Raw genomic sequence first — 19,275 nt, 5'->3', positions numbered from 1 at the left:
ACTTTTTAGCTCACCTGATTGCTCAGGTGAGGTTTTAGGATTGGTCTTTGTCCGCTGTCCGTCTGTCCACATTTGGTTTGTAAACACTCTAGCAATCACATTTCTCAAGCATTCTTTATCAAAGTTGCTGAAAGATCTCAGTCAAGTTTGATGATGAGCAAAATCACATAATTAATGCCATAATTATTGCCCTTAGATTGTCCACATTTTCATTATATTATACAAAATCCTTGTAAGCAAAGTTTGCTGTTTGGTAAGGGGGTCAACTCAAAATATAGGTCACCATTTCAAAAACAAAAACACTCTGTTTGGTTCAATAATGATGAAACTTGACCAGGATGTTTGTCTGGTCGATATCTAGGTCAAGTTTGACATTAGGTAAAGATTGAATGAACTGAACTTGCATTGTCCAAACATTTTCGTATTTACCTTGTACACTCTAACTAAAAGTAAAACTCAATATCTATGTAACATAGACCTTTAAACAGGCATATTTTGTGACAAGTTTGCACTCATGTTCAGCTTACAGTGTCTGTAACATGATTATTACAACAATCTAAATTAATGATATGTGGCTTGGTGGTGGTGGGGGGGGGGGGGGGGGTATTCATCACTACTGCCACAAGCTTTTGTTTGGTTTGGAGTCACATGCAGTTTTGAGATGTTTTTATTGAGTTTACATTGTATATCACACAGGGTCTTTGTCATTTTAAAGATTTGAATTGGTTACAAAGAATTAAATAAAAAATTTATGGTTATCTTAAATTTGTTTGATCATGTGATTGTTTGTTTACTGAAAACTAAAAAAAAAAAAAGAGAGTTTTTTTTCACTTAAAAGATCTCAAAAGCCATGTTTAAGTGTGTGATTTTTTAGTAATCTTATATTTTGATTTTGCAGATTTCCGATACAGCGTGTAACTGTGTACGACAGCTGTTCAAGACAGACAAAAGTGGTCATGTGATTCTAGAGGTTAGTAATTTATTGTATGTTTCATCATTTTCCACTTGCTGAATGTTAACTCCTGCATGACATGAAAGTTAGTCTCAGTGAAATTCTTGTGCCTCACTGGAAACACATAAAATATCTGATTTTCCATCATTCTTGACAAAACTATATCACACACTCCAACAAAGGTTTTTACAAACACTGCTGGTGGCAATTCTTGACTACACAAAAACTAAGATATGTAAATTGTTTAATGTTTATACGCCTATCATCTTGATACTGGTGCCATATGAGCCGCGTCTTGCGAAAATGGGTCTTATACCATATGAATCTAGCCTAACTCCCGACCAGCCTGTGCAATCAGCAGTCTGGTCAGTAGCTTTGCTGTACACTAAAAAGAAACACAATTTTGTGTGTCTCATAAGGGAAAGGGTAGTTCCTGACCAGACTGCGTGGATGCGGCTATTTTGGACGCATATGGTGTAAGACACATTTTCATATGAGGTGGCTCGAATAAATATTGTCCTTGTTGTCCTTCCATTGGGTTCTTTAGGATTGGTGCAGTAAATTTTACAGTTTTATCTCGCACTTACACCAATTCTAAAACTTTTGTATGCTTTTATGTTGACTTTTACCCAATGTAGACACGGAATAATTCAACGCAAACATATGTAATAGGTTACTATTGATGTGACATATTTAGTTTTGCACTAATTTAGTCTAGCATCAACACTTCTTGCTGCAACTCTTTGATAGTTACACAGTTGTTGTTGTTAATGACATTTCCTTATCCACCTTGCAGTCCATAATGATTGAATATTATTGGGTCTCATATCGCAAGAAAACTTTGCTGGATTGGTGTTTATTTTATCATCATCCAAACATGGTCCGTGTTATTTTGCAGATAACCAAGTGTGTTGGGAGAATGATAAAGGCTAGAGATTACAGAATTCAGCCCAAGGTGAGTACAGGTTTATCACTAGGCTGGTTAGCTAGAGTTAGTTTAGTTTAAACCTATTTATTTTAGCACAATTGCATTGAAATCCTCAGGCTTATTGAAACGCTCTCGAGTCCGTTTCCTATGCCTAGAACCAGTACTTGGTGTCTTTGGAGGAAATCTAAAAAACACCCCCACAGTGGGGATGGAACCCATGACCACCCAGTCGCTAGGCGGACACCTTATCCATTAAACCACTGCGACCTAGAGTTGTAGACTGGGCTGTCAAGAGTTACATGTTCAAGCCCCAAGTTATAACTTGAACACATTCAGATAAGTCATGGAATATAATTTCTACAGCCATTTATATCTCTCAGATTCAAGTAGGGTTATAAGTTAAGTACATATAATGGTACTAAACCTGTTTAACCCAGGAATGAGTTAGAAGGTTTACTTACTGCCATTTTAGGACCGGAACACTATATTACCGGTAATAATTCTTACAAACATTTCAACTTCTCAAGGAATTAAGCAAAACTGAGTGGCATATAAGGTCGTATTTATTACACTTGTTGAATACAGTAACAATGTGCAGTATTTAAATCTATATTTGATATGCCGCTGTGGCGTAGTGAATATGGTGTCCATCTACTCTAGCCACCAGTATGTCATTTTTATCCTGTCTCTGTTGAAAACATTGACCAAATAAAGCAGGGTCGAATAAATTTTCCTATCTCCGGTCAACAGGAAGTAGTGTATTCCTACGCAGGCTGTGACGATTAACATGTTCTAATATTTGACCTTTGAAATTTATAGGGATGCATCATGAATGTTATCGTTATATTATATACCGGTATCATCCTGTTTTCTTTTTTAAAATGTATTACCAAACCAGCTTTCCGTATTTATCATTTTCATCTACTTGATTACGCAATTTATGACGTATCTACTACAGTGTTACGTCATTTCTCTGACGAAACATACTATCTAGTTGCTCTCAGGATTTTAGGGACAACAATTTTGACATGGTGGTTTTAACAGTATTTTTAAATATTTTTAAAGCATTGAACGAATCATACACCACTTTCGGATTGTGTGTTTGTCGTTCATTATCGTTGTAAATGCATTGTTATAAGCAACGGATTAAAGTTGTCATAAAAGTAAATAAAATTTAGTATTTGTTTTGATGCTGCATTTTTTAAATTTCATTTAAACCAAGAAAAAGATCACATTCCCGATTCGTTTTTAATTTCTTTGCATATTTTCAATAGGAAAGTATGTAAATTAATAGTTTTAAGTGGAACTATTTTTACATTACACAATCGGTAGTAATTCGGTCGTATGGAATGTTGTGTACATGTAGGAGGCTCGACAAGAATAATTATATTGTAATGACAATTTGTCTTTGATAAAATGTGTCAATGGCATGAAACAGGATAAATAGAATACATGGTTGGTGCCGAAATGGATAAAGTTTATCCGGTTCGGCCTGAAAAAGAAAAATAGGGCTCGCTAAGACTCGCCCTATTTTCTTTTTCCAAGCCTCACTGGATAAACTTTCTCCATCTCAGCACCAACCATGTATTCTCTATATTCATTCCTATTGTTGGAGTGATCTTGGTATATCCCCCAAAGACACGTAGTACTTGTTCTACCGGACTTGAGAGATTTTCAAAATGCCTTCAACTAAACTAACAAAGTACTCTCTGTCTACTACAGGTGCTCAACACTTTTCTGAGCCTGCGCATCAAGGAGGTGAGCTACACCGACCCGGTTACGAAGGAGGAGGAGAAAAAGAAGCAAAATAGCGAGAAGCTGTCACGCAGGGAGCGGAAGGTATGCTGATAGCCTGTGCAGTCTACACAGGCTAATCATCAGACGATTGTTTACGCCTAAAATTTCATTTTAAAAAGACTGCCTTTAAACAAAAAAGTGGTAAAGTGGTGTCCCTGACTGCACAGGTAAATCTGGGATGACATTTTATGCACAAACATGAAATATTAAACCCTATTTTCCCAAGGCATATGTATGCTCAAATGTGTGAAATCTTTAGCTTTTGTCTTTAAATAGATTTTTTTGTTGTCTCAAACTCATTAATCAAAGTTAAGGCTTAATCTTCAGTTTACTAAATAAGCAAATGTCTACAAAGTAACACATTTTGCTTTACGTATATTAATGTTTGATAACATTTTTTTTCTTCATTAAGCTCAAAGAAATTTCAAAAATGTGAAGACATTTAATATACCAGGAGCAAGGTGAATTTGAATTAGAAAATTATAGTGCTACATGTCCTAGTTTCTGGACACAACACTATCAGCTTTTATTGCATTATTATGAACTTTCTCGTCTCACGCTTATTTTAATGAGATAAACCAGATTGTATGTATCTCAGAGAAAAACCAGATTGTATGTATCTCAATAAAAATTTATGTTTTTTTTTTCTTCAGCTGAAGAAAAAAGAAATGTTTATAGCTCGAGATCTGGAGGAAACCAGGGCTACAGAAGACAAGAGGAAACGATTAAAGCTGGTACATCATACACATTATTTGATGAGGTTGCATTGTAATGATAAAAATCGTTACTAATCAGATACGAACTTTGACATGTTTGTAGTCCCTAAGAATATCAATTTAAGTTAAAGACCTTTCTTACTAGATTCAGGTTATAAAGGCTTCATATCCAACCCTGAGATACTTATGAGCAGCAAACAGCATGAAACCTGAACAGACTGAGAAACTTTGCTTCATATTGGAAAAGGGTTAAAACTGTTTTGGTGACTTTCATACTTATGTTTTTCTTTTTTTATCTATTTTTTTATTAAGAAAAAACGAATTATATATTTTTTTTCTATTTATTATATAAGAATGTATGATATTGTGATGTACTGTGAAACCATTTATTTTCGTCGACACAAAATTTCGCCCTTTTCATAAAAATGACTATTTTGTCCGCTCTTAAATTCGTCCATTTCTGGTTTTGAAAAAAAAAATACGTCCGATTTGTTTGTAATACATGTAATACGCGGTTGCGAAAAAATCGTGCTGGGGAAAGAGAGGTGACACTTGGTAGTCATTTGCAGGAGGTGGGCCTTGTTTGGCATATGCAAATTAACAAGTCTGTTATTTAAGGTGATAGTATCTGTCCCTTATTATTTTATGTCATTGACTCGTTCTTTGTTATGATTAGCGGATAAGTGGGACTGAATAATCGTTAACGAGTGTTTTAAACAACGAAGCCAATTAGTTTTTTTCCATTTCTATCACGGTCAAACTGATAAAAATCTTACCTTTATCGGCGCCAATTAAAACCAAACAACCAAACACAAATCAAAATGTTCTTTATTAATTTGTAACAAAGCGCAGAATATATTTCAGTCAGGTGTTGATCACACATCGTCATATTTTAATTGCGTTTAATAGTATTGTCTTTAATCCTGATTCGCCGCGTGTAGGCTGTATAATCTGCAACACCCCGGAAAGCTGTATAATCTGCAACACCCCGGAAAAACACAATACACACCATGGGTAATAAAGTTGTTAACAATTAGCGCTAATCAACACTACTATACCTAAACGAAGATGACGCATTCAATACAGCCTTATTGCATTCGCGTTTTACAGGAAATGTCAGTTGTCAGTACACTGTATAATGAACACCCCTTTGTGTCAAAACCGGATTTAACTTGAGTGTGAATAGTCGACTGTTTCATGTTCTTTGTATCAATACCATCTGTGTATCTGTATTATAAGTATACCAGTCAACAAACAAGGTGCGCGCTTCCGCATATGGGTATTCGGACGTTCAAAAAATTGACCTACGGTTTAGCGTTCACGCCGTCGAACGCATTAAGCAATATAACTCGTTTTTTTTTCACTATTTCTTTATTTGCAAAAAATACTAGTGGCTTATAACTTACCTTGCAATCTTTTTTTCTCGCATATTGGGAGTGTGGGAGTGTTAATTTCGAGCCCTGTGTATATGCGTGGATTACGCTGGATTTAAATGCCTCATGCCTACGGTAATTCAGTCTTATTTGTTTCAAATATGGGACATTATTGTTCGTTAGGATCTTGAATTCGTCCGTTGGTCGAAGGACGAAAAAGGCGAAAATTAATGTCGGACGAATAATAATGGTTTCACAGTAAATCTTTCACTATTTTCAGCACACAGAGACAATTCAGACTGTGTTCCTGACATATTTCCGTATCTTGAAGAAGGCGACCCACTCTGTTCTCTTCCCTTCTGTTCTCGAAGGTCTTGCAAAGTAAGTGGTGCTTAAATTGTAAAACAAAAATGTTCATTTGTAAAATGTCTACAAAAGAAGTGTCTTAAAAATTCTCAAAGAATGTGGATGGGGGTTTTGTAAGAAAAAAATGAAAAACAAAATGGAAATGAATACATATTATTTCCATTATTTTTTGTCTTTAGACAATTAAAAAAAAGATAAAAGTAAGCAACACCCACATAAATTGTGTGGGGTGGTTCATGAAATCAATTATGTGGTCAATCTCTCCTTAATTCTGATTTAACTCTTTCCCACTAAAAAACAAAGTGAGAATGGCTTTTTGCAAAAAGCAGTTAACCAGAACAGCCTGCGAGTAACTGGCAGTCTGTTCTGTTTGGAGATACAGCCTTACAAACTTGAATCTAGTAAGAAAGGTCTTAAAGTTATTTATTTATTTATTAAATATATTAATATTTATAACTTTCTCAGGGACTACAAATGTTTGAAAATACATATCTAAGTGGTAAAGGGTAAAGAAGGCCAGGTTTCAGTTACTGGTATAAAATTTGCATTTGGTACTGGTATCACAGTAAAAAAGTTAGTTGTTAAATTGACCACTGTGTTAACTGACCGCTTTGATGACATGTCTGAAATACTTTCCAAAAAGGCAAAAAATTCAACAAAACAAACAAACAAAGCAACACAGGCAAAACAACAAAATGACGTGTAAGTGCTTACCAGGATTTACTGAGACTTGACAACATGGTATTGGAATGTGAATTCTGGCTGTAACCTCCAGATATATTTCATTATTTCATGATAATTTCCATGTATTTATGCATTTGTACGCAAGGTTATCAATATTGTATCTTTGTATAATATAATTTCATGAGGTACGAAATGTAATTAAAGATTAATTAGCAATTCATTTTTGAAGAATCAGACAACTGTCACTCGGTCATTCTCATTTGACAAAACATGCTGCTTTAATTTTATAAAACATGCAAATAAAACAATTAAAAATAAATCATGCACTCGTGATTAATCTTGCCTTGAATAGTTTAATAGTTTAGTTGTGAATAATCATTTTTCTTAATAAAACAAGTTTGATTGCCTTACAAACTATAAAACAAGTGATCAATCTTTGCTCAATGCTTCAGACTAATTAATTTTTTATTGTCATGTCATTGTTATGTTATTCATTTTTAAAAATGATTTAATCAGCAAAGTGATATATCACAGATTACAGTATAGCAAAAAGATTTTTTTTAAACACTGATTATGAGGAATGAGACATCAAACTCCGAATGGACTTCATTTTTGTTATTTTCTTAAACAAAATTGTTTATCATAAGTTTATGTCATGTTCTGATGTATTTTTAGCTCAGCTGTTTTCGGAAAAAACCGAGGTATTATCATAGGCAGCTTGTCATCCGGTGTCATGCTAAAACCTTGACATTTTGTTAACCTTTTGAACATTGGCTCTAAAATCAAAGTGCTTCCACCTACCCGGTACAAATTTGAAACTTCATACGTAGATGCACCTTGATGAGTTTTACATGCCACACCCGTGTTTGGGTCACAAGGTCAAAGGTCAAGGTCACTGTGACCTCTAAAAAAATAATTCTGACAAGCTTTCATTTATTCAAAACTGCACCAGCAGCCGAGCGTTGGCACCCGTTATGCGGTGCTCTTGTTATGTCCCCCAGTCTATACTGGGGCTAGTCTATACTGGGGGGACACATTGTTTTTGCCCTGACTGTTGGTTTGTTAGCGTCAAACTTTAACATCCTTCAAGGTCATAAGTTAAATATATGGTGGGGGGGGGGACATAGTGTTTCACAAACACATCTTGTTTTAAATATTTTGCCTATACTTTTAGTATAATTAATACTTTTACATGACTTACATTAACAGTGTTGTTGTTGTTTTTTCATTTGTTCATTTTGACTGTATACAAACTGTGTTCGTTCATATTCATTGTAATTCTTTTTTTTTGAGGATTTACAAAAATATCCAACTTTACCTCCACTTTTGTTGTAAAATCTTTTTTAATGATGCAATTATATATGCAAGTGTCAATTTATACCTACAATTCATCTAAATTAATGCATGCAACAGGTAAAATTGCATATAATGCAATGTTGAAAAAGCGCAGTTTATTCCTAGATTGATGTCTTATTCAAACTTCACATTATAGTGTGTGTAAAAAATAAATGTCTGTCTTGTCTTAATGTGCTTATTTGTATTCAGGTTTGCACACATGATCAATGTGGATTTCTTTGAAGACCTATTTGCTGTATTCAACAAGTTGATAGCTACAGAGGTGAGGGTAGCTTTATCTTGTTTTAAACATTCATTAATATTCATGTTCATGGTTTTTGTTCTGTTTTTAATGTTCTTGAATCTATATGCATTATTTTACTGAATTCAAGTTTAAAAAACGTTTTATCGCAATGAACTTTTCAGATAAAATTGTCTTTTCCTATTTGAAATGAAGACAAAACAGAGTCTTTTTTCAAGCAAAAATAAATACATTAATTCATTAAAAGTCTTCATGGGATTCAGTGTTTCCCCCGATAGGGTGGCATAAAGCAGTCTAACTATCAGTCCTGCATTTCGGCTTTCTTTTTTCGAGTTTTTTTTTACCTAAGGCTTTGAGATATTTACCTGATTTTTGGTATGTGAGTCTACCTGCATGAGGTGCAGATTGAGATCCAGTTTTGTACTGGTTCATTGGTTTTTAGCTCACCTTATTGCTCAGGTGAGCTTTTCTGACCGGTCTTTGTCCGTCATATGTCCGTCCGTCCGTCAATCTGTCCGTCCGTAAACATTTGCTCGTAAACACTCTAGAGGCCACATTTCTTGTCCCATCTTCATGAAACTTGGTCAAAAGCTTTGCTCCAATAAAATCTCGGCGAGTTCGAAACTAGGTTGTGCCGGGTCAAAAACTAGGTCACTAGGTAAAAAAAAAAGAAAAACCTTGTAAACACTGTAGAAGTCACATTTTATGTTCAATCTTCATGTAACTTTGTTAAAATGTTTGTCTTAATGATATCTTGATTGAGTGGTTCCTGTGTGTTGAAAAACATGGCCACCAGTGGGCGGGGCAGTTTTCCTTATTTGGCTATAGAGAAACCTTGTAAACACTCTAGAAGTCACAATTTTAGCCCAATCATCATGAAAGATGGTCAAACACAATGTTTTATTGATTTCTTAGACGAGTTCGAAAATGGTCCAGATCGGTGAAAAAACATGGGGCAGTTTTCTCTATATGTATATAGAGAAAACATGGGAACACTCTAGAAGTCACATTTTTGGTCCAATGTTCATGAAATTTGGTCAGAACATGTGTTTTTTGGATATGACAGTTGAGTTCGAAAATGGTTCGGATCAGTAAAAAAGCATGGCCGCTGGGGGGGGGGGTCATTTTCCTTATGTTTATATAGTAATAACAGCTTTTGAACACTATATAGTTTATCATGTCAAGGGAAGTAACTGCAAATGAAAAATTATGTTGAATTGACAGAGTTGTCTCCCTTTTTTAAATATTTTGTTTTAAGCACAAGAAGATTAAGTGGAATTAATTATAAATGATAGTTTTACATTCTGCTAGATAGCAAACTTTTGAATATGTTTTTTATTGTTTAATGATTCTGTACAATATGGCATTCTTTTGTCACACAATTAAAGCGAGACTATACGATTTTTATATGTGTTAAATTGTAATATATTGATAAATACATGTTACAATAACACAAAATAGGCAAGATATTGAAGATGAATTTCATAAAATGCAGCAAAGAAAAATTAGCGCCCCAAGCTGATGGTGACGAAGATATTTCATACATATTTTCCTACAATAACCGAAGAATTCGTCTTTTTATTAGGATCAGAGTTAGTGTTCGTGTGTGTCGAATGAATAGACATCGCTGCAGGAATTTAAAAACAACCATAAAACTAAATTAAGATTCACATCGTACATGCATGATATACATTCTGGCGAATTCGACTGTATAGACATTTTCGATTTCAGAATTAAATATCTCGCTTATTTCGCATTTTTCGACACATGTTCTTCTTAAGTTTTATTTTAAATTATATTGAAATGTTTGACCTTGTTAACACTCTTGAGGTCACATTTATTTTTCGATCATCATAAAACTTGGTCTGAAGATTTGTCCCAATGATATCTTGGATGAGTTCGAAAATGGTTTTTGTTGCTTTAAAAACATGGCCACCAGGGGCTGGATATTTTTCCTTATATGGCTATATATGGCTTTAGTAAAACCTTGTTAACACTTTAGAGGCCACATTTATTGTCCAATCTTCATGAAATTTGGTCAGAAGATTGGTCTCAATGATATCTTGAGTGAGTTCAAAAATAATTATGTTTGCTTGAAAAACATGGCTTCCAATGGGGCGGGGCATTTTTCCTTATACGGCTATAGTAAAATCTTGTTAACACTCTAGTTTTATTTAATTCAGTTGCCCAATCTTCATGAAATTTGGTCAGAACATTTGTGTCCTGTGTAGTAAAGTTTGGTTTTATTATGTCAGTATTATGTACCATTAACTGTTTTATTTAATTTTTCATAACACAGAATTTTCATAATTAACAACTGTTTTAGTCATTATTACTTATGGTAAGCCTATCAACTAAGAGAAAGCTGAAATGAAGACAACATGTACACAATTTTGCAGTATCTATCTCCATTGTTTAACCTGCTGAGTCATATTTCCCAATCTATTTTTAGTTCTGCTCTAGAATTTGTTGGACCCCAGATATTGATCATTGCAGTGTGTAACTATTTACCACTCAGCTTACTGACCCTCTCACTGTGCTGTATGCCAGATGTTAATATCAGTGGTCTGTAATAAAAGCTGGTTGAACTGTTTGATATATTTTAAGCTCACCTGATTGCTCAGGTGAGCTTTTGTTACCGGTCTTTGTCCATCGTATGTTGTCCGTTAACATTTGCTCGTAAACACTCTAGAGGCCTAATTTCTTGTCCCATCTTCATGAAACTTGGTCAGAAGCTTTGTCCCAATGAAATCTCGGCCGAGTTCGAAACTGGGTTGTGCCTGGTCAAAAACTAGGTCACTAGGTCAAAAGAAAGAAAAACCTTGTAAACACTGTAAAAGTCACATTTCATGCCCAATCTTCATGTAACTTTGTCAAAATGTTTGTCTTAATGATATCTTGGTTGAGTTCAAAAGTGGTTCCGATCCGTTGAAAAACACGGCCGCCAGTGGGCAGGGCAGTTTTCCTTATTTGGCTATAGAGAAACCTTGTAAACACTCTAGAAGTCACAATTTTTGCCCAATCATCATGACAGTTGGTCAAAACATTGGTTCAATTGATGTCTAGGACGAGTTTGAAAATGGTCGGGATCAGTGAAAAAACATGGCCGCCAGTGGGCAGGGCATTTTTCTCTATATGTATATAGTGGCAGTTTTCCCTATTTGGCTTTAGAGAAACCTTGTAAACACTCTAGAAGTCACAATTTTTGCCCAATCATCATGAAAGTTAGTCAAAACATTGGTTTTATTGATATCTCAGACGAGTTTGAAAATGGTCGGGATTGGTGAAAAAACATGGCTGCCAGTGGGCGGGGCATTTTTCTCTGTATGTATAGAGTGAAAACATGTGAACACTGTAGAAGTCACAATTTTAGCCCAATTTTCATGAAATTTGCTCAGAACATTTGTTTCCTTGATACGAGAGTTGAGTTCAAAAATGGTTCCAGTCAGTTGAATCACATGATTGCTGGGAGGGGGCAGTTTTCTCATTATGCCCCCCCCCCCCCTTTCGAAGAAGAGGGGGTATATTGTTTTGCTCATGTCGGTCCGTCCGTCCACCAGATGGTTTCCAGATGATAACTCAAGAGCACTTATGCCAAGGATCATGAAACTTCATAGATATATTGATCATGACTCGCAGATGACCCCTTTTGATTTTCAGGTCACTAGGTCAAAGGTCAAGGTCACTGTGACCCAAAGCAGTGAAATGGTTTCCAGATGATAACTCAAGAACGCTTATGCCTAAGATCATGAAACTTCATAGCTACATTGATCATGACTCGCAGATAACCCCTATTGATTTTCAGGTCACTAGGTCAAAGGTCAAGGTCACGATGACCCGAAATAGTCAAATGGTTTCCAGATGATAACTCAAGAACGCTTAGGCCTAGGATCATGAAACTTTATAGGTATATTGATCATAACTTGTAGATGACCCCTATTGATTTTTAGGTCACTAGGTAAAAAGTCAAGGTCACGATGACCCAAAATAGTAAAATGGTTTCCGGATGATTACTCAAGAACGCTTATGCCTAGGATCATGAAACTTCAAAGGTACATTGATCATGACTCGTAGATGACCCCTATTGATTTTCAGGTCACTAGGTCAAGGTCACGGTGACCCGAAATAGTAAAATGGTTTCCAGATGATAACTCAAGAATGCTTATGCCTAGGATCATGAAACTTTATAGGTACATTGATCATGACTCGAAGATGTCCCCTATTAATTTACAGGTCACTAGGTCAAAGGTCAAGGTCGGGGTGACCTGAAATAGTAATATGGTTTCTGGATGATAACTCAAGAACGCTTATGCTAAGGATCATTGAACTTCATAGGTACAATTATCATGACTCGCAGATGACCCCTATTGATTTTCAGGTCACTAGGTCAAAGGTCAAGGTCATGGTGACCTGAAATAGTAAAATGGTTTCTGGATGATAACTCACGAACGCTTATGCCTAGGTTCATGAAACTTCACAGGTATATTGATCATGACTCGCAGATGACCCCTATAGATTATTAGGTCACTTGGTCAAAGGTCAAGGTCACAGTGCCAAATAACGTACTCACACAATGGCTGTCAAGGTCACGGTGACTCAACTTAGAAAAATGGTTTCTGGATGATAACTCAAGAATGCTTACGCCTAGGATCATGAAACTTCATAGGTATATTGATCATGACTCGCAGATGAAATAATGATGAAACTTGACCAGGATGTTTGTCTGGACAATATCTAGGTCAAGTTTGACATTTGTTAAAGATTGAATGAAACGACTCCTCTCAGGTGAGCGAACTAGGGCGATCTTGGCCCTCTTGTTTGTGAAATTAGGGGCCGTGGGCTTAACCCTTTCAGCGCCGGAACCGAATTTTAAAGGCCTTTGCACACAGTTTGGATCCAGATGAGACGCCACAGAACGTGGCGTCTCATCAGGATCCAAACTGTTTGCTATTCTTATAGTATTCTTTGACTAAAAATCGAAGAAAATGGTAATTTTTGAAATTCAGCAGACAACATTTAAGCAGACGACAAATTTCCCATTATGCAAAGGGTTAAATATGTTACCTACAATAACATACAGACTTTTTTGCTTAACGCTTGCATATGTTTAACCTGATTTTTGGTGTGAAGGTTGATATACAATACTGACCGATCAAGTTTGAGGTTCATTACAATTCATTGATAGTTGACAAATTTATGTGCCATAGACGTGGGGATTTTCTTTAAAATAATACTTTTCTGTATATCTTTTTGCACAATGCTTTGAGATATTTACCAGATTTTTGGTGTGTTTACCTGCCTGACTTTCAGATCAAGGTTGAGATGTTTTACATATGTAGCATTTTTAAACAAAAGTGGAATGAGGGGGGCATATGCAGAGGACCTTTGTAATACATACTTGCTTTGGTAATTGCACTTTTGTCATGTTTACCCAAAAGCACAATTTTAGCACAGTGTAACCTTTTGTCACGTAATCGGATGTACTTTAGTGAAGATAAAACAAGTCTCTGATGTCTAAAATATTTCTTTTATTTTGCTCTATTCTCTAACACCAAAATTGTACTATAATAATTTCAAAGTCCAAGTAAATAACATAACGTGAATAATTCCTAAGAGAAAGCGAGACCCCGTCTGCCTATTTTGAGGATTATTTATACTGATCCCGTTGTGTATTCGCTTAATTCGTGACCCACGCCTGTCAACAAGTAATGGACGTCAATGTGTGTATCTTGACGTATATAGACAGATGATGTATGATCCCTACAGATTTTACACCGCCTGTAATCGCGGGCCCCTATGTAATTTGACAAGCCAATTTGTGTTCACAGGTGTATTCACACCTGGAACACGCATCGGAACGTCAGTCCTCTCGCTTAACGTATTTACCAACCATTTATATGCATTTTACAAGTCACGAATCTTGCTTAATGGATTTACTAATTGCCTATATGCATTTTGCGAGTCACGACCCCCATGTTTTCTGTTAGTTACATCTCGCTGAAATATTTCTATTGACTTTTCATAAAGTAACATATTCATTATAACCCATTACATTACACATCTACATAATCAATTTCAAATTTCATTACACCTTACCCGAAGGTTCTATTTCCTAAATTAGTTTGTTTATACAACAATAACACGACAATAACAACACAATAATGTACAATGAGATAAATTCTATGATTATATATATTATATGTATACCCTACCCGAAAGTTCTATGACGTTACACAACTCACTCTTTCAAATGATTTTTTTCTATTATTATATATATTATATGTATACCCTACCCGAAGGTTCTATGAGATAAATTCTATTATTATATATATTATATGTACATTACGTTACACAACTCACTCTTTCAAATGAATTTTTTCTTATTTCATGATATGAAAAAATTACGATGATGTCAACAATTTAATCATGAGATCTGTACGAAGATAAAATACTGTATAACTCTGAACCGACGAGATTCTAAAAATATTTCCTGTTATGAAATAATGATTTTTTTTGTTTTTTTTTTTGTTTACCAAACTTGGTGATGTCTATTACTAAGTTTACGTCTTTTGCGTTCCAGTAGTATTTGTTTGTATCTCTGTATGTGTGGTAACTGATGTGATGCATGAATGAGGGCTATATCTGGTAATGTCAAATGTGTGAAACAAAATGTACATACACGTGTGTTGTTGAAAGTTCTGTATGATGTGCCACATGTTGGATGATATCTAAGTTTACAACAAGGTGTTTGTACTGCTGCTATACTATGTTTTGAACAGAACTTACATAAAAGTTTTGATAAAAATTGATAACGTCTTTGACGTTGGTGGCCTTGAGTGAAATATTGTTGGATGCGGTTATGCAATTGAGTGTTATCTGTTTGAGCGAATGTGGTGATTGACATGTTGCGTATTTTGTTTGGGATGGATGTTGAATATTTTAATCGACGGAATGTTTGTAGTGATTCTAAAGAGTCAATGCCGTAGTACGTGAATATTGCTTTGCAAATTTGGTAATTGAGAATGTGTTGTTCATTTGTTAAATGATCGAGCATCTGTTGATGAAGAAGAGGTATGTTGAAATACGTAATCAAGAAAATCAATGTATCCACTTGAATTTCGCCAGATCTCATCATATAAGTAAAAATTGAAACATTATGTTCTTGTTCAAGGGTGGACATTTGTTCAAACGTAGTTATAAAATAATGTATTTCTTCTAATTGAGTTTCTTCAATGGGTAAAGTAATGGAAACTGGCAATTGAAAATTAAATTCTTTGTAAAATCTAAAAAATGATTGAAAGAAAATCGAATTAGTGATCCAAAAAGTAATGTGTACAAAGAGGTCAACGAGGTACATGGTTAATAAATGAAATATATAGTTATAAAAATAAGGAAATGTTTATATCCGTTTCGTCAGTGGACAACACAGTTCTTGTATGTTGTTTTAGTGGACAATAAAGTTAGTGTAGCTGGGCGTCAGCGAACAATGTTGTTCTTGTAGAGTTGGCGTCAGCGGTTGATGTAGGTCTTGTAGACTGGGTGATATTGGACGATGGAGCTCCTGCAGACTGGGTGTCGGCAGACGATAAAGTGGGTGATATTGGACGATGGAGCTCCTGCAGACTGGGTGTCGGCAGACGATAAAGTTTGTGAAGTTTGGTGTCAGTGAACGATGTTGGTCTTGTAGAGTTGGCGCCCGCGGATGATGGGTTTCTGGTAGATTGGGCGGCAGCGTCCGGTAGAGTTCTTGTAGTTGTTGGTTTGACTCTGCGGTAGAATAACTCGTGGAATCAAAATCATCGTTAGATACAGTTCATGGTGTTGACATTAGTCTTGGTAAATTATATACAATGTGGCAATAACACATATTTCAAACGTTCGTTGCAGATTATACGAGTGTTCAACGCATCTTGGTTAACTATAGACAACATCCGAATAATACATGTTCCAAACATTCTTTGAAGATTATACGAGTGTTCAACACATATATACAGTCACAATAGATGAATACGGGTGATATATCGATCGATGTAGTAGTGCACTAAACAATTGTTCGTAGATTTTAGTTTTCAAGTATATCGTTCTGTTCATTATTGACGATAGTAGGTAATATCCAGTAAACAGCCCATGGTGCTGTTTATGGTTCACAACTTGGTTGTTGACAAGTTGTTATCGCCAAGGATCATCCTGATGTCGTCGTCTGGAAGGGTTTGTTACCCTCGTAGAGACGGGTATAGGGATGACAGTGTTCTCGGTCGTTGCGGGGGTGCTGAGGGCTTTTGACCTCAGACACGAGAGGTTCGTGCGCCACATCACAGGAAGCCACGCCCACATAACCCGGGGGACTGATTTCTCCCAGGTGCATATCATCGTTGGCAGATCGGAATTGGGTAATTATGGGACGATTAGATCGGGTCATACGTTTACATTTACAGTAAATAAGGAGTGCTGCACCAGAACTCAGAGCGGTCGCTACACCTATGATAATGTAACCCCATAATGGGAAGTCACCTGATGTCGTGTCAATGTCATTTAATTGTCTGATACTCTGCAGTTTTGTTATTAAAGCTTCCATAGGTATTTCTTTGATGTTTGATAGTTCATGAGGCATTTCGGTTTTAGTGAAATTAACGAGAGAGGTATGGAATGGTTTCCAAATGGAAGAACCCTTAAAGGTAGGTATGTCGAGTTTGTCGGTCTGAAGCCGGGTTTGACTGGAGTTAATGTACCAGGCATTTAATGTAAAGTATTCATTGTATGCGCGACAGTTCATGGGTACATTAACAATGTCTATGGGAGCGATAGCGCGAGCGGATATTTTATTTTGGGAATGATCTTGACATATCGTCACGAGGCGTAGGTCTTGTCTAGAGACTATCGCCCAGTTACCAGATCCTAAATATTTGGCATCAGGTAAGACGGTGTTAGGGTGTATGATCACCTTGCAATAATCCTTTATGTGTTGAGTGTTGTTAATCATAATGGCTATGACACATAATTTAGACATGTCTACTTGGTAGAATGGGGATTGTACGTCACATGTACGTCGCGCTTGACAAGTTTTCAGTTCGTTATTTGTCAATAGGCAGTAGTGATTTCGCGCTTGATCAATCAAGAAGCCCTTAGTTTCCAGTTCGTATCTAGCGGACATGTTATAGTGGATCTTATTGTCATTGATAGTTTCATTAATGGGTGAGTAGGGCATATCGAAATTGAATACTTCATATACCTCGAAAGAAGCTCCTATCTCGAGGAGAGGGATGTCCATTGTAATGATAATAGTAGTAGGTGACATTACGACGGTCGTTGAGGTAGATTGGTAATAATGCCATAGGTCGGTCTTGGGATTAGCTGGTAGTTGTAAATTATTAGGCACTTTTGTCGCAATGTCTAATAGTACGTCTTTCAGGTGAATAGGTGAAATAAGAGATGGAAAAAGTTTGCCAGTGCTGAGCATATTAAGTTGTCCTTTAAAAGTTTCTAGATATAGTGATGCGTGGAAAACAGCCTGACGTAATTCATCAATCATGATCTTAAGGGAGTTGTAATTAACCGTATAATCTTGAACAGCATGGGTCATTGCCTGTAAACGTTCATGTGTGTGCATGATTTTGTCGTCAAGTTGTCTGAGGGTAGATATCAGAGTGTTAATGGAGTGACGATTCTCAGTTATGTGTTGTTGGGTAACATTGAGAATGGATAAACTATTTTGTAACACATGGATAATAGTCTTCTGGCTTTCTTGAAGTTGATTAACGTGTGTTTGAATATTACGGATGTCAGAATCGTCAGCTGTGCCGAAAAGAAATTTAAAGAATCCGCCTAGGGGTAACAATGAGCGTTTCTGGGTATGACTGAGCGTTTTATAATCTAGATAGCTGTCAAGTACGTTGTCATGGTCAGAACGGATGTATTCGATTTCCGTATGGAGTTGTGCTAATGATTGTTCAAAGGCGTCTGTTTTTAAAAGTAGATCATTTCGTTTGAATTGGAACATCATGTCTTTCGTGGTATTTGTGATATCGTTTAGTCTTGTTTCAAGTTGGGTAAGAAATGTAGAGAAGACGTTGGTATCGAGAAGTAGGGCTATTTGCCAATGAGCTCTGGTCACAGACACTTCGTTAACTTTTTGAAATATAACATTTTCGTTAATCTCAAGTCCCCCGATCATGCGCAACGATAATATAAAAACAAATGATGGCAACATCATCTGAAATATTACAAAGAAGAAGTATATTATCCGATTTGGTTACTAACTAAATGCTATTTACATAACTTGAGGTCATTCAAACGTATAGACGTCAACGTTGCTTGTGTGGTCGTTACGGTAAATATTACATATGATCGGCTATTGCTTCTAGGCACCTGAAAATCACTTTCTTAATAGATTTATTAGATCTTTGACGTTGTCGTATGGATTTTCTTTTTTTGTGCTTAATAGCTATTTCATCAATTTGCATGTTATTATCGGTCGAATCGGTGTCCGATTGACGTGGGGGCGGATATTGTTGTTCAGCCCTATCGTATTGATGTGTGTCAGATTCGCTAGAGTTTGACGCATTGTATTTGAATTGTTTTTTCCGTAAATGTTTTTGCAATTCCGCTAAGGGGATGTCTTCCTCCTCGTCAGAATTGTCCCGAATTTGACGGGTTTGCCTAGTTATGATAGGTAATCCTTGTATTGACTTACTTAAATCACTATCAGATTCACTAGTTTCGGCAAAAGCTAAATTTGCTCTCCTTATGGGGCGTCCCATATTAGTATTTGATATAGGCCACTCATTTATATTAGCATGTCTTATTTGGTCAGCATGGACTTTAATAGTTGAGTTGTCTAATTGATTCTTTATTATGTATGTTAA

General features: G+C 35.9%; 1 protein-coding gene across 3 annotated transcripts in view; it reads left to right on the top strand.

The window, feature by feature from the left end:
• LOC127860430 (nucleolar complex protein 3 homolog) overlaps positions 1-19,275 on the top strand; it is an 85,483-nt gene that overhangs the window by 23,910 nt on the left and 42,298 nt on the right. For all 3 annotated transcript variants that reach the window (XR_008039793.1, XM_052398506.1, XM_052398507.1), the window contains exons 10-15: positions 899-970; positions 1,851-1,907; positions 3,603-3,719; positions 4,331-4,411; positions 6,047-6,147; positions 8,362-8,434. Coding sequence is in view for 2 of the 3 variants with exons in the window: in XM_052398506.1 (XP_052254466.1) it covers positions 899-970; positions 1,851-1,907; positions 3,603-3,719; positions 4,331-4,411; positions 6,047-6,147; positions 8,362-8,434 (501 nt within the window). In the remaining variant the exon portion in view is untranslated. The remainder of the gene's footprint in view (positions 1-898; positions 971-1,850; positions 1,908-3,602; positions 3,720-4,330; positions 4,412-6,046; positions 6,148-8,361; positions 8,435-19,275) is intronic.

Source organism: Dreissena polymorpha, chromosome 15, assembly GCF_020536995.1.
Source record: "Dreissena polymorpha isolate Duluth1 chromosome 15, UMN_Dpol_1.0, whole genome shotgun sequence".
In the NCBI taxonomy this organism is placed as follows: Eukaryota; Metazoa; Mollusca; class Bivalvia; order Myida; family Dreissenidae; genus Dreissena; species Dreissena polymorpha.
This window is presented reverse-complemented; position numbering and strand designations above follow the sequence as displayed.